Source organism: Petaurus breviceps, unplaced genomic scaffold (assembly GCF_028583685.1).
Source record: "Petaurus breviceps papuanus isolate PSGF00001 unplaced genomic scaffold, PetGlider_PUasm1.0 38, whole genome shotgun sequence".
Lineage (NCBI taxonomy): Eukaryota > Metazoa > Chordata > Mammalia > Diprotodontia > Petauridae > Petaurus > Petaurus breviceps.
In genome coordinates, this window is record NW_027186304.1 from 71,204,194 (window position 1) to 71,220,894 (window position 16,701).

Consider the following 16,701-nt stretch of genomic DNA (forward strand, 5'->3'; position numbering starts at 1 on the left):
AGGTATTCTGAGGTATGACAGCTAGCTATTTTTATATTATATCTTCTTATTCTACTTTAAGCTCCATGAGTGAAGCGGCCCTGACTTATCTACACCTTGTACTTTACTCCAGGGATACTTAGTAGTACTATACACATGATAAGTACTTAATGATTCTTATAGGATCAAATTGAATCGACTGGTGATAGGTTGAAAAAATGGACATTGGAATGTAGCATTTATTTGGTGCCTCTAAAATGACAGGTTTTAATGAGCAAAACATCGCCATCTTCATCACTTGCTTCTCCAGCTTCTTCTCTTTCACTTCTTTCCTCTCCTTTCCTCCTTTTCCTTCTATTCTTCCTCCTCCTTCTCCTATATATTGTCCTCACCCCAATTTGTGATTCTGTAATGTGAGTCTGGGACTCATAAATGGTACCCTACATATACTATGAGATGTAGTGTGGCGTAGAAAGAATAGCATGCTGGGTTTAGAGGCAGGAAAATCTGGGAGGGAGTCTTGTCTCAGGCACTTAGTGGCTTCTTGGCCATGGGTTAGTCAGTTTATGACTCTAGACCTAAGTTTCCTCATCTGTATAATATATAACCTCTAAGGTTGTTTCTCATTCTAAGTCTCTGATTTTATGATCTTGATTCACTCTCCTCTTGTGCCCTCCACCCCAATGAGCAGTCACTGTGTTGTTTGGCAGCAATACAAGATCCAGATCTTTAGGATCATGGGAATCTGCCTAAAATATCTCATTAGGTCCACAAGTAGATCTCAAACGCCTGCTGTGTGCTTGGTATGGTGCCAGATGGAACAGAGTAGTAGTCCTTGAAAAAGAAGATCAAGGGCTCTGACTTCCTGCTTTACTTGAGAAATCAACACATTAAGGCTGAACAAAAATAGTCAAAGATGACCTAGGAACAAGGCAGCCAGTTTTATAGCTGATAGCCTTCTTTACTGCATAAATAATAGTGTCAGGAAAGTAGCAACAGTATACATGTTTGATACAGCAGGAAACTTCCTCTGAGAGAAATCAATTTTCTCAGTGAACAAATGAGTTTATCACTTAAATTTCAGTAAGAAGTTAAAGGATTATTGGAATTGTGGAAATGTCAAAAGGATGAAAGAATGTTAGAAATGGAAAGGACCCAGAAACCACCTTATCTATATTATCCTGGGCAAATCACCCAATGTGATCTGGGTTCCAGTTTCCTTATCTATAAGATGGGGATAATAATACCTTCAATACCAACCTTGCAGAATTGTCACAAGGATCAAATGAAGCAACACAAAGTACACTGTGGTGGAAGAATGCTATAGAAGAAAATAATTTCCCTACCACAATTTTCTCTGCTTACCTCAGAGGATTGTTGTGAAACTCAAAGGAGAGAGCTTGGGATAGAGGAAAATTGTTGTTGTTCAGTCATGATCAATTCTTCATGACCTCATTTTGGGATTTTCTTGGCAAAGATACTAGTGATGGTGGTCATTGTTCAATTGTTTCAGTCTGACCAACTCTTTGTGACTGCATTTGTAGTTTTCCTGGCAGAGATACTGGAGGGGTTTTCCATTTCCTTCTCCAGCTCATTTTGCAGATGAGGAAACTGAGGCAAACAGGATTAAGTGACTTGCCCAGGGTCACCCAGTTAATAAGTGTCTGAAGCCAGATTTTTACTCAGTTTTTCCTGACTCCAGGCCCAATGCTCTCTCTACTGTACCACCTTGCTGTCCCTAGGGGAAAGATCTCTAGCCTAAAAATGGGAGCATTGGAGTTCAGCTTCTAACTCTAACCCCAAATCCTGATTTATCTTCTTATTAACTGTGTAACTTTGAGCAATTCACTTAATTTCTCTGGCCCCATTTGTTCTGATTCCTTTCAACTGAGGAGCCTATTGCCATGCCTTATGAACTATAGGGCACCATGCAATTGTTATGTCTAGGCTGAGAGATTTCAAGTTGGTTAGGACCTTATTAGTCACCTAGTTCAGTTCTCTTCCCCTACTCCTACTTTAGAAATCAAAGCTCAGATTAAGGGAATTCTCCACAGTCACATGATTAGGTAAGAAGGAGCCAGTTGAGGATGAGAAACCAAATCTTTTGTTCTAAATCCTGGGCTCATTTCACTATATTATGCTGAATCTAAAATGTAAGATATTATTATTGAGCTTTTTTTTTTTTTAAAATAGAAGCAGTGTGGTGTAATGGCTAGAAAGCTGGCCTTGGAGTTAGGAAAACATGAGTTCAAGTCCTGTTTCTAATCCATATGGGATATGTAAACCAAGGCAAGATACACAATGAATCAGTGCTCTAGGCAACTCTAAATTTTGGTAAAGGTCCAAGTGGAATTGGTAGAAGAAATTCCCTCATGAGAAAATTGTTTTTTTTTACCAATGAAATCACAGTGGAATTCTTTTCCTTAGCCACCTTTCCTTAAATTGTAGACAAGACATCTAAGGGCAGGGAGGTTCATTGAATTCCTAAAAGTTACATAGCTAGTTTTTGACAAGTTAGGATAATCTCTTCTATGATCAGGGCACAAAAATGACATCCTGGTGTGTTGAAAGTACACCTCTTTATTTGTACAAGTAATCCTGTGTTCTCCAACAGATTTCCCCTCTTATAGACCCTAGTATCTTACTAATCTTCAACCTCTCCCTGTCTACTGGTTGCTCCTCTGCTGCCTACAGAAAAATCCATGCCTCCCTCATCCTCAAAAAAGTCTCTCCTTATACTTCATCCATTCCCTACTAGCTCTTGACCTTAATCTTCCCTTCTTTCTATGACTAAACTCCTTGAGAAGGCCATCTATAATCAGTGGCTCTGCTTCCTTTCTGGTCTTCATTCTGACCTCATCATTCAACTGAAACCTCTCTGCCCAAAGTTACCAGGAGCCTCTTAATCACCACATCTGATGGTCTTTTTTTCAATCCTCATCTTTCCTGATCTCTCTGCAGTCTTTGACACAGTCAGTTGCCTTCTTTTCTTGGATACTTCCTTCTCTCTAAGTGTCTATGGCACCTCTTTTTTGGTTCTCCTCCTACCTGTATGACCACTCCTTCTCAGACTTCTTTATTAGGTATGTATCCAGACTGTATTCACTAACTATGGGTACCCCACAGGGTTCTATCCTGTGCCCTCTTCTCTTCTCCATCTATGTTATTTCCACTGGTGATCCTATCAGCTTTCATGAATTCAATTATCATCTGCATGCAGATAATTCTCAGCTCAATTTATCTAGCTCAAACCTCTCTCCTAACTTCTGATTTCATATCTCCAACTGCCTATTAAAGACCTTGAACCAAATATCACATTAATATTTCAAATGACATGCCCAAAACTGACCTCTTTATCTTCTCCCCCCAAATCCTTTTTATTCCTAACTTCTCTATTACTTTTAAGGATATCACTCTCTCCCCAGTTACCTAGGCTTGAAACCTAGATGTCATCCTTGACTCCTTGTTCTATCTCACACCCTCCATATTCAATATATTGCCAAGTGCTGTTATTTTTAACTTCATTACATCTCTTGTGTGAAGGAAGGATTGGAAAGAAGTAAGAGCAATGGAAGGGAAGTTGCAAAGAAGCAAATTTAGATTTAATGTCAGGCAAGATTTCTAATAATTAGAGCTGTGGAATGGACTGTTTTGAGGGTTGTAGGTTTCTTGGAGATCTTCAAGCAGAGATTGAATGACCTCTTATTTGAAAGTGGAAATTGATTTGGGGTATCAAAAGTGGTGACTGAGGTAACCTCAGACTTCCAAATTCTGTGATTCTTGCAGCTCATATCTGCCACCTGTTCTATATTCTCACTGCCACCACCCTAGTATAGAGTTTTATTACCTCCTTCTCTCCTCTGACACTGCCAATACACTGGTAGCAAGCATTCATAACCTCATGCCTGGATTGTTGCAATAGCCTTCTAGTTGGTTTCCATGCCTCAAGATACTCTTCTCTCTGGTACATTCCCCCATTCAACTGTCAAATTAGTCTTCCTGAAGCACAGGTATGAGCATGTCACATACTCCCCATTCAAAAAACTCCACTAACTCTCTATCACCTCCAGGGTCAAATATAAAACCTTTTGTTTGGTATTCATCTCTTCATAATCCCATCCCTTCCTATCTTTCCAGTCTTCTAATACTGCACATTCACATACTTTAAGGTGCAATGACATTTGTCTCCTTGCTGTTCTAGAGTCAGTTAGGTGACACAGTGAATAGAACGCTGAACCTGGAGTCAGAAAGACCTGAATTCTAATCCAGCTTCAGATGCTTACTAGTTGTATAATCCTGGGCAAGTCACTTAAGTCTATCTCAATTTCCTCAACTGTAAAACGGGGATAATAATAACACAAGGGTTGTTGTGGGGATCAAATGAGATAATATTTGTAAAGTGTTTCGCAAAGGACCTGGTGATAGCAGGCACATAATAAATGCTTATTAAATCTCTTCCTTCTTTCTTTCCTTTTTTCTTCCCTTCCTCCCTTCACTTTCTTCCTTCATTCTTCCTCCCTTCCTTCCTCCCTTCTTTCCTTTCTTCCTTCCTTCTTTCCTTTCTTCCTTGATTTGTATGACATCCTATCTCCTGATTCGGTGTATTTTCATTGTCTGTCTCCTATGTCTAGAATTCTCTTCCTCTTCCTTTCTGTCTCATGAATTCCCTGGGTCCCATTCCATCTCAATGCTAGTAACTTCCCTCTGAGATCATCTTTATCCTGTATATATCTTGCTTGTATTTAGTTGCTTGTTTGAAAATTGTCTCTCCCATTAAAACATGAGATCCATGACAGTAGGGACTATCTTTTGTCCCCCCTTTTGTTTTACCATTGCTTAGCACAGTGCCTGAATCATATTAGGCACTTAATATAGTTGACTGGACTTGGAAAGGCTGGCAAATGAGACAGTAGTGCCACTGCCATTGATTCTGAAAGTCTGTGGAGGCTAGAAGTTGTTCCACAGGACTTGGAGAAGCATAAATGTTCCAATTTTCAAAATAAAAAGGAGAGTGGAATCTTTCATTTAAAGAAGAGTGAGTTTCACTTGAATTCCTAACAAAATTCTATAATGTACTCATTAAAGAATCATTAGTAAACACCTAAGAAAGGAAATGATGATCACAAAGAGACAGTATAGCTTCATTAATATCAAGTCATGCCATGCTAATGTCATTTTTGACAGTTACTAGGCATGTAGAAGAAGAATATTGCAGATATAGTTTACCTAGATTGCAGCAAAATATCTAAAAAAAACTTTTTCGTGCTATTCTTATGGAAGAAAGATGAGTATTAGAAGATAATATATTTTGATGAATTCAGAACTGGTTGAATGACTGAACCAAAACACTATTCTAGTCATTCAATGTCAGTTGGGAGGGAGATTTCTAATAGAGTGTTCCAGGGATCTTTGATTTGCCCTGCATTGCTTAATTTTTTAAATAAAAAAACTTGAAGTTATAAATGGCATACATATCAAATATTCAGGTAACACAGAGTTAAAGATTTTGGACACTCACTGGATGACAGAGGCAGGAACCACAAAGTTCTAGACAGACTTTAGTCTAGTTCTAGACAAAATTTAAGAGAGGAAAAATGTAAATTTTGCACTTGAGTTTTAAAAATCAACTTCATTAAGTACACATTGGGAAGGTGTGGAGACTGAAAATTGTCTTCAAAAGACCTGAGGATTTTAGTGGATTGCAAGCTTATAATGAGATAACAGTGTGATGTGGCAGAAAGCCATAATGTTCAGAACAAGGGAAGCAATAGTCACACCATACTCTGCCTTTGTCAGGTGCATCTGGAATATTGTATTTAGTCCTGGATACCATATTTTAGGAAGGACATTGATAAATTGGAAAGCATTCATTGGAGGGTAACTAGAAAGACCTCGAAAACTAGTTGAACCAACTTGGAGTGTTTACCTTAGAAAAAACAAAAACTTAGAAGACAAATGACAACTGTTATGAAGTGTTTGAAGGGATGCTATATAAAAGTCTACAAGGAACTAGATTTGTTTTGGTTTGGTCCCAAAGGGCAGAACTGCATTATGGGTAAAAATTTCAGAAAGACAGATTTTGGCCTGATATATGTGAAAGTTTCTGAACAATTATATCTATCCAAAAGTGGAATGGACTGCCTTGGGAGGAAGTAAATTATTCTTCATCCAAAGGTAAGGTGACTCCTTCTTTTTGGTGTTGTAGTCAGGTACAGATTTGACTAGATGGTCTTCAACATCTCTTCCAAACCTATAATTCTGGGACCCAAATCTTCTGATTCACAGTCAGTAGGGACATAGCACTAAGAGTATGAAGGGCATTAGAGATGGTCTATTTCAGTTGCTGCACTTCACAGTTGAGAAAACAGAGGGTTAGAGAGGTTACAATCTGGCTGTAGAGACTTAACACTTACTAGCCATGTGACCTTGGGCAAGTAACTTAGCTCCAATTGCCCTGCCTTCCCCCTTCCAAAAAATATACTTGCCTACAAAACCTTATCTACACAAGTAGGCAGTAGAACCAGGACTAAAACTCAGTTTGCCTGACTTCAAATCCAGCAAAGTCAAAATTCAACCCCAAGTCCTCTGAGTGTAAATCCAGTGCTGTCCAGTTTTCTTTCTAATATATCACATCAATCAAATTGTTTCCTCACACTCTTCTATTCAAATTAGCCTTATTATTCCTCATATAATGTCATTCCATCTTTTCACTTCTTTCCTGATTGCCCTTATACCTGGAATGTACATTCATTCATCTCACCTTACTCTTAAAATTCTTTGGTTTCATTGACATTCTGCTTAAGCAACACCTTTGACAAGAAACTTTTCCTGATTCTCCAGAGGCTAATGTTCTCTCACCCAAAATTTTTCCTTATTTTTATTTTGTATGTAGTTTAGAGGAAGCTAGGTGGTGCAGAGGATAGAGTGCTGAATCTAGTACCAAGAAGATCTGAGTCCAAATCTAGTCAATAACACGTACTAGATTGTGACCCTGGGCAAATCACACAACCACTGCCTCAGTGTCTCCATCTGTAAAATGGGAATGATGACCTTAATAATAATAATAAAACCTCCCAGGGTTATTGTGATAAAAACAATATTTATAAAGCATTTTGCAAAACTTAAAGTGCTATATAAATGTAATTATTATTATTTTGATATGCTTATTTATATACATGCTATCTCCCTTGATAGGGACATAAGTTCCTGTAGGACAAGGAAGTTTCATCTTATCTTTGTTTCTAGCATCTAGCAAAGTGGTTGGCACATAGTAGGTACTTAATAAATTTTTAATGATTGAGCTGTTGATTCATAAGCAAAATAAGATAAAAAATGTAGATGTTAATTAGGCTTAGTTCCAATGTCCTAAAAATCTGAGATCTCACGAGGAGCAGGTGTGTTACATTGAAGACTGTGCCAAGCTGGACTGACAGCAGTTTACCATGCCCATGTGAGAGAGTTCTGCATGTCTGATCAGGAAAGCCCAGGCAGAAATACACATTAGTAACTCACAATTATTCCTACAGTGAGTAATGGAGTCTAATTAGGAATCTGATTTTCAGTAAATTAGAATTTTACACTAGCTATAACTCCAATTTCTCGCATCTGTCCAGTCTCATGAACTGTTGCATCTGTTGTTAATCTTAATGTCAAAGGCCGCATTCTACCCTTGCCATAGCAACGTGGAGCAGCTAAAAATCCCAGTAACTCAAGAGGTCAGGGGACAAAATAGCAATAATGAAACACATTTATATGGTGCATGAAATGCTTACAAAAAGCTTTTACGGATATTATGTCATTGGATTCTTATAAAGCCATGAGATATGAGCTGCAAGGACTATTCTTCCCCTTTTACAGATGATAAAATGAGGCCCAGAAAGATTAGGTTGCTTATTCAAGGCCACATAGTTAATAAGTACTTAAGTGCAAGACTTTTGACCCCAAGCCTTTCTGCTATCACAGAATCTAAAGGTAGGATGGGATCTCAGAGACCATCAAGTCCAATCTATATCTGAGTAAGAATCCCCTCAATAATGAGACAAAAGTAATGAGACAGTTAGCTTTTGTTAAACCTTGTTAGTGAGAAAGGAAACGTAACTACAACCCAAGGAAGCTTATTCTACTCTTGGATAGCTCTAAGCATTAAGCAGTAAGCAGTTTTTCTAAATCAAGCCTATGGCTTCTATTCAACTTACAGCCATTATTCTGAAATTAGGATAGTTTTTTATGGAACCTTGCTTGAGGGAAAGTTCACTTGATAATGGCACATACATCAGTTCTAGTTGGGCTTTTGTCTGTGCCTTTCACCTGACTTTGGCCTCACTTAAATCCAATAGATGTGCTAGTCAAGACATAAGCTTTGGGATTTCATTGGTCCTTTTTGAGCATGAAGAATGAACAGCAATGACAAAAATGCTGCAGATTCACCTCTCTTTTCTCCTTCCAATCCTGTATAAAGAAGGAGAAATCAGGCTATATCTGAAGCATTTTTAGTAGGATATAGTGGAGTGTATAAGGTGGCAAACTTGGAACACACTCAAAACCAAGAAAGGAAAACTCAGAGTTAAATTAAACCATAATCTAAGAGCAATCATGCAATGAAACTGGCTCCCTTCAGAAATGACTGGAAAGTAGAAATATCATTCTTAAAGGAGGAAGAAACTTCAAGAGATGTCTTGTCCAGCTCCTGTGTTCAGGAAGATGAGATATTCTTTCTATTTTTAAGATGAGGCACTCAAGACTCTGAAAGGTTAAATTACTTTTCCACTCTCACACAGCTGGTAAACATGTGTGGTAGTGGGACAGGGATTACTTTGTGGGGTGGCCAGAAGCCGTGGATCCAAATCGCACCTCTGCTGCTAACTTTCTGTATGATCTGTAAAATTAGAAGACAACTAGACTATTCTAAGATCCTTTCCAGCCCTAAAAATCTTATGTTTTCTAAACAATGGAGTGAGAAATCTGTTTCCTCCCCATCTAAGAATTTTTTTCATTACCAATGCTATTCTATTCTCAAATGTTTTCAAGGACTATGAGAAAATGTTCAAAGGACAACACTATTGAATGATTTTTTTTATCATTGAATGAATAAACAGATATTCAATAAATACTATTAAAAGAATCATATTCATGAAAAACCATTTATTAGATATTTACTAGATTCCAAAGACTGTGCTAAGTGATGGGATACAACTAGAAAATTAAGGTAGTCCCTGATTTTAAAGAAATAATATTTCAAATGGGGGAAATAACACATATAGAAAGGTTTAAAGTATAGTGGTGCTAAGGGTGGAGCCATAAGCACAGATGATAAGGGCTTTTATTTAAGTCACATTGACAGGAAAAGTAATTCCTGGGAATCTGGAGGACATATTATATCATCATTATACAAGCTTATTGTAAGGTTCTTTTCCCTTCTTCTCTGGATGCTAACTCCTCCAATCACTAAATAAAGTAAAAATGCATGTAAGAGTGTTTTAAAATGAATTTTACAAAGGCTCGTGGTGGTTTGACCATATTTAAATGAGAGGTGACAAAAGTGAATCATATGGGGGAATAGTAAAGCTTTAAAAACTTATTTTGGCCTTCCAGAGGCAGAAAGGTAAAGATCCTACTACCAGAAAAGAAATTTATCACCCAAGTAGGATAAAAACGTAATGTCCTGTCTGAATTATTCCATCTATGACTGGCATGTCAGTTCAAGAGTGTGGGGATGGCTGGGAGTGGGGGAAAATGTCATTTACCTGCGCACGCACGCACACACACACACACACAAACACGTTGCTGCTACATCCTAGTTTATAGCAGCTCTAACCCCACGCTATTCTTGATAATTCAACTTAAATATTTTTCAAAGTTTTTAAGACCTAAGACTATTCAATGATTAGTTTGTATGTGACATTTAATACCACTGTATATACTCTTCTTTGTCAAGTCTAAATAAAGGTGTTTTTCTCCCATTATTTTAACTAAAAAAGCAAACCAAAGTTAGTTACTTCCATTGTACCTTAGACCCCCTCAGCCCAGCTATAAAATAACATGGAAATAGCATAGTTAACTTCCTAGCTTTAGAAAAATCACAGTTGACCTCAAGCTGAGAAGGAGAAATTTCCTCTGTTGAGATAGTTTTGGGAGGGTGGGAAAACACCAGTCACAAATAGACTGGGAATGGAAATTCTTCCTCTTGCTGTTGATGCCACTAAGCCAGAAAAGCTTTAATTAGGAAACATAATTACATTTCCCAGCTTGTTCACCCTGAATGTTTTTTCTGTTCTTCAGAACTTCCAGGATGTATGCCTGGGAGAGGATAAATGTTTGTTCTTATGTAACTCATGACCTTGTAACTTGAGCTCCAGGCTTGTACAGAATAAATTCAATCCTGGGCGGGGTGGGGGGGGCTTTCAAAGAATCATATCATTTTGGTTTAATTTATCGCTACCCACAGTTTCCTTTGAGAAATCTCATAATACAAGCTTATGTCTGGATCTCCACAGATACGGTTAAAAGAACACACTGCTCTCATGCAAGAACTTGAGTGGAATGCATACTGGGTATAGACAGCTTTTGTTTCATATCCCCCTCCAAAAAAAGTAGAAAGCAAATAAAGGGCTCACAATAGGTCATAAAAAATCAATACAATTATCTTCCCTCTCTGATGAAGCCCACCTTAACCTCAGTATCCTATTCAGCCAGAAGACCTGTAGCAATAATCCTATAGTTTGGACTCCTTTGCTGAAGAAAAGTGAACCTGGGGCTGTGTGAAGAAAGTGATCTCTTAATTATTGAGGCAACCCCTTTCCCATAAGACTTTAACAAATCCTAAGTAATAGAGCAAGGATTCACCCCAAGTCCTTGAACCCCAAATTAAGTATCTGTTCCACTAGACTGAATTCTCTTTGTATTGTAGCTTCTTTATTGTTACTTTTTGAGAAATGTAATTCTGGGAGGTATTTCTGTTTGGTAAAATGAAAATGGTGTATTATAAGGTACCTGCCATTTCTTCTGCCATATCTTTGGACTAAGAACAGTCCCACAAATGGCAAAGTAGTTTTTCTCTTCTCTTATTGTTTCTTAGACCACTTAATAAAAGAACAATCTACTGCTAATCCGATCTTACATCTCTATTGCTTACTGTTCCATGTAATTATAAATTCATCAAATATATTTCAAATACTTGCATATTATATATTCAAGATGTCAATGACAAAATTATGCTAAATACTCTTATTTTAAGATAATTTGGCACTTATTCTGTGAATACTTAATCAGAAGCACAGTATAATGGAATAAGTTTTCAGAACTGAGCTCAGAAATTCACTCATACAGACTTTCTTTGTATCTTCTCTGTGGTGTGATTTATGTCATAAATTTTTATGGATTTGTTTTATAGAGAAAGATGGCATAAATTCTACTTCACTTTTGGATGGAGACCACCACACATGGCCTGAATGTCCTATTGCTTTCCAAGAACAAGAAAAAGACCCTCTAGTTGTCTTTCTCTGCAACATCTAGGCAGTGGAGCAGCTCTTGAATGGGTCAAACTTCCAGAAAACTATCACTTGAATGGGATCAGTCCCTTTCTTTTTAAAATATCAGAAATTGAGCCCTGGAAAAGGTGATTCAGCAAAGATGACCCATTTACAAGCTGGACTCAGTCCAGAGACTATAGAGAAAGCTCGTCTGGAACTGAACGAAAATCCAGATATATTGCATCAGGATATTCAGCAAGTCCGGGACATGATCATCACCAGACCTGACATTGGATTTTTACGTACAGATGATGCCTTCATCTTGAGATTTCTTCGAGCCAGGAAGTTTCACCAAACAGATGCCTTTAGACTACTGGCTCAGTACTTCCAGTACCGCCAGCTAAACCTGGACATGTTCAAAAACTTCAAGGCTGATGACCCAGGAATCAAGCGTGCTCTGATTGATGGATTCCCTGGAGTACTGGAAAAGAGAGATCACTATGGCAGGAAGATCCTTTTGCTCTTTGCAGCCAATTGGGATCAGAGTAGGTAAATGTAGATAGTGTCTTTATTTTTTAAATTTATTTTGAAAATATATATGAACAGAGTTATCCTTACTTGGGAAATTTTGTCCTCAGATAATGAGTATTCCATGAACTGCATTGATATGTGGAGCCAAAGCAAGTCTTGAAATTTAATCCTCCATTGTCCAAAGGGCTTCATTGTCTTTAATATCACTTCTCTAATTTACTGCAGCATTTAAAGCAAAGTGGACCATTTATTTTAATGAAATTTGATTGTGCTTCTAGAAGTAAGAGACACAGTGGTTCTCTTCTGTGAAAGGTGGCTCAATAAGTCACTAAAAATCAAGAATCTGCAAACAAAACAATTGCCCTCAATGCTTTCCTTTCTCTCTGATGATTTCAGTGTCCCATCTCCAAATATCTATAAGATATTCCTGTGGTTTTAGCTTTCATACAATACTATTTTTGGAAATAAGACCAGGCTTTGTAAAGGGACTGCATTAGACTCAGCAAAATAGGCCAGGCAAGTTTTCTTAATACTAAACCTATGTCAAGAGTAAGTTGGTGCTTACTCTTACCCACCCTGGAAACCAAGGGAAAATGTGTACTTGGCTTTCGGGCAAAATTCTATCCTGAGAAAACATTTTATTGGCCAAAAAAACATTTGTCTCAAGGCTGGTCAGGAATATAGATATGATTAGGCTACATGTTATTCTGTCCATTTTCTCTATGCTATAAAGCAGCAATAAGAGGAAATGATCCAGACTCTACTGAGGAGCCTTTGATGTTCCAGTACCTGGAATTATTTCTAAGTTTTTTAAATCACAGGAAGCTATAACATAGAAAACTAAAGTTGAACTGGCAGAATTTGCCATTGTCTGTGCTGTGAAAGGTATGAGTGAGGAATTTCATATTTGGGATTAAAAGCAAGAAAATGTGGAAGCTTATGAAAACACTTATCATGCTGACTCCATTCAAGTCTATTCTATAAAAGTATCCCAGCATTTCCATAATTTGAGGCAAATGATGAGTTTAATATCATTAAATGGTGATTTACTCAGAATAAATTCAGAGGGTGGTACTGTGTCTAGTTGTGATAGGTTCTATGTTTAATTTCTAGTATTGAATATTTTGAAAACCAATTGATAGATATAAGAATGAATAAATTTTTGGGAAAATAATAAAAATGATCCTTAAAAAGTCTGAGACTCACACCTAAAAAGTGGTCTCTTTCATTCTTTGGTCCCTGGGCTCTTGTAATTTCCATTTTCTAGAAAAGGAGTCTGTACCATCATAAAATAAATTCTTCCAAATTGAAATGAACTATTTGGCCTCAACCTTCTTTCCCCTCTCTCTAAGAGAATGAGACATAGAGGCTGCTTTGTGAGGGAGGGGGTGAAAAGAGATAGAGACAAAGGCAGAGAGAAGAGACAGAGATGGAGAAAAGCAGGGAGGGAAGGAGGGGGAAAAAAAGGAAGCGAGGGAGGGAAAAAAAGAATGAGCATAAAGGGAACATAACTTGTTGAAAAGCCCATCAGTGCTTAGGTCAGATATGGAACACTTTTCTGGAAGCTATAAAAACAAAAGTGCTAATAAAGATGAGATAAAGAAGAAAATCAAGTTCCCTATATTGTTATTCCCAGTTGTACATATCATTTTGTTCTCTGCCCAAACTCTTGTTTATTGTTCAAAGGCAGAGCCTCAGCAGGATTCCAAAGGCCTGCCAAGTGATGAGCTCATTTTATTCTCACTGGGCTAAAGACTGAAGTGATGGGAAAGTATTATATGAAAGGTTTATTGAGTATTAAAATGGTTATTAATATGTATTAAACTATGTAAATCTTATTCATGTAGACCTAAATATTTCAAAGGGAAAGTGTAGGCAGATGATTGACGGGATCACTTAGCCTCCCAAGGAGGATTCCCTGCCTCTTTGATTTTCTCTATAGATTTGTGAATATTGCAGTAGTTTTGGTATTGGAGAAGCAAATAGCAGCCTTTGCATTGTGAATGAAGAGGAAACCAGTCTTTTCTAGAAAATAGACACCTTCCTATCCACTTGTTCTTTGCAATGACCATGTCAGAATTACAAAGTCAGACTACTGTTTCATCAGAATGATTTTAGTTTAGCTAATGACATTCAGGGAGTTGCTCACAAAATGTTTGGAAATGGCACAAAGTTTATGTTTCCATCACTTAGCTCTAATATTTAATAAACAACAGGATTCTTAGTGAGTTCTTTGATCCTGGTCAGGTGAAGCCACAAGTGATAAAACACTTTGACAATGATAAGACTTTACTGTCAGTCTTTTTCATCTTGTAACATCCTTGCAAAAAACACATTGGTTACTATTCATTTATGAACTCATTTTTACAGCTGATATTCAAATTTAGAATAAATGTCATCTATTTGTTATTGCTTTGTCCCCAGGGCATAAGGTCTTTTGTTTGAAGTAGGGACTCTCAACAATAAATAAGGAATCTTGTGTCTATCGTTTCTGGCATGGTCAGTGATGGACCACAGCAGAATCAAACGACATACATAAGTCTGGAAGGATTCCATTCATACATATTGAGGAGTATAGTTTCTATAGGCAACAGATTTTTGCCATACCTCCCAAATTACCTATAAAAATGGAAAAAAATAAGGCTATCCCACAGGTGATATGGAAAGTCTATAGTTAATCTCTGGCCTAGGCCAACCCTATTTTGTAGACATAGGTAAATCAACTAGTCTTAATTTCTTTACTTGTAAACCACAATATAATTGGGTTACTATACAAAGACTGAAAAAGTTCTTTGAGGTACCCAGGTACAAGAAACTGTGGAAAATAAAGTATCAATATGTACTGTGTGCCTCAAAGCCACATATTATGTCAATGTCCCTTGATGCTGGAAATGAATCTTGAAAAATGGTAGTCATAATATATAGCTTTCAACTTTTCACTGGCCAGGCCTACACAACAGTATTGTGAACAATTCTATACTCCTGTTTGAAAAGGATGTGGTGAAATTGGAGGAGGACCAGAGAAAAGCAATAGAAATGATTAACAGGTTGGAAAATAAGATCTTTAAATAAAATAGGGTCTTTAAAGGAAAGAAAAGAGAGTAAGGGTAATTTAGTATGGAAAAAAGAAGCCTAATGAGCACCTTAATTACCACCTTCAAGTGTGTGAAGAGTTATTATAAGAAGGGAACTGGCCCAGTGTTCTCTATCTCCAAAGAAGATAGAACTGGAAGAAAATTTAAGCCTTAAATTGATATTCAAATTCAATTGGTATGACATTCTGAGCAATGACCTCAGGCCATGCAAGAACTGAAAAGTATGAATCCTCAGCAGTGCTGGTATCTACAAATTATGACCCATTCTGTTATCAGAATCATAGAATTTTAGAGGTAGAAGGGGCCTTAGTGGCCTTATGCTCCCATCTATAACCACCTAAAGCCTGATTGAGATATGCCTGACAAGTGGTCATCTAGCCTTTTCTTAGAAACCTCCACTGAAAGAGAGCCCACCACCTCCACAAGAAACTCATTGCACTTATGGAAAGTTCTAATTGTTAGGAAGTATTTGCTGACATCAAGTTTAAATTTGTCCCTTTGCAACTTCTACCCCATTCTTCCAAGTTCTGTTCTCTGGTGCCAAAGGGAACCAGTAACATGAGAGGAAGGAGAAGGAAAAGCACTGAGGAGGCTTTGCCACAAATCAGCTATGAACATAGTAAGCAAGTCTCTTAAACTCTATGTGCCTCAGTTTCCCCATTTATAAAATGAGGAGGCTTGATTAGACGAACTCTGCGGTTCTTTCTAGCTTAAAATTGAGTCAATTCGGTACAAGGACCTTAAAGACTTCACACATTCCATGTCTATAATTCTATGATACTAAATCTTAGCGTTTTAAACAGTTGAATTACCTCAGTGTAGCCAACAAGAATATTCTGTAACAGTCTGATTATTTTGCACAGCAATAAAACTAGCAATGATTTACTAACATCAAAGACACGCATAAATGTGAATTGTCAATTTTCAGGTCCTGGAGAATAGGGAAAACAATTTTAATTATCTAATCTCTATTTCACATCATTGTTCTATTCTATTATGTTACTTTAGTAAAATAATAGGTGGCAAAACATTGGAATAGGAAATAAGTTATGCAACATGGTACATAACACAACAAATTTTTGCTAACATTTTTAGCTAGATTTTTATTTTATTTCAAAGAAAAGAAAAACTATACACTTTAGGATGAGGCGGTCTCAATTCTCCTACTCAGTTCTAAAATGCTATTGTTCCAATCCAATCCAACAAGTGTTTAACTACAATAACAAAATAGTCAACATGTGAACTGCCTCAAGGGTTAATGAAATAAATTTCTCTTCACTGGAGGTCTTCAGGTGGAGTGTGAATGATCACTTGTCAGTTAATTGGTAAAGGAGATTCTGGGTCAAGTAGATTGGACCTGATGGCATTTGAAGACTATTCCAGTTCTGAGATGTAGTGATCAGCCCAAAGAAACTGCAGAGGTAGGGTCTTTAAAGGAAAGAAAAGTAACTGTGGTGATTTAAGGTCTATCCTAATCAGGTTCTCTTCAAGGTGTCTTTGGGGAGACTGATTTGCTCCTGCAGGTTCAGAGCTCCTTAGGAAGCAAGACAGTTTCTACAAGTCTGTGTGGTTTCTGTTAGGATCTTTAGGCAGTCTTCATGAACTAGTGTCCCTAGGAGCCTAGTGAA

General features: G+C 37.4%; 1 protein-coding gene across 1 annotated transcript in view; it reads left to right on the plus strand.

Annotated features, from left to right (window-relative positions):
• CLVS1 (clavesin 1) overlaps window positions 1-16,701 on the plus strand; it is a 231,255-nt gene that overhangs the window by 14,712 nt on the left and 199,842 nt on the right. Inside the window, exon 2 of the mRNA XM_069100013.1 lies at window positions 11,369-11,996. Coding sequence (XP_068956114.1) covers window positions 11,542-11,996 — 455 coding nt within the window. The 5' untranslated portion in view covers window positions 11,369-11,541. The remainder of the gene's footprint in view (window positions 1-11,368; window positions 11,997-16,701) is intronic.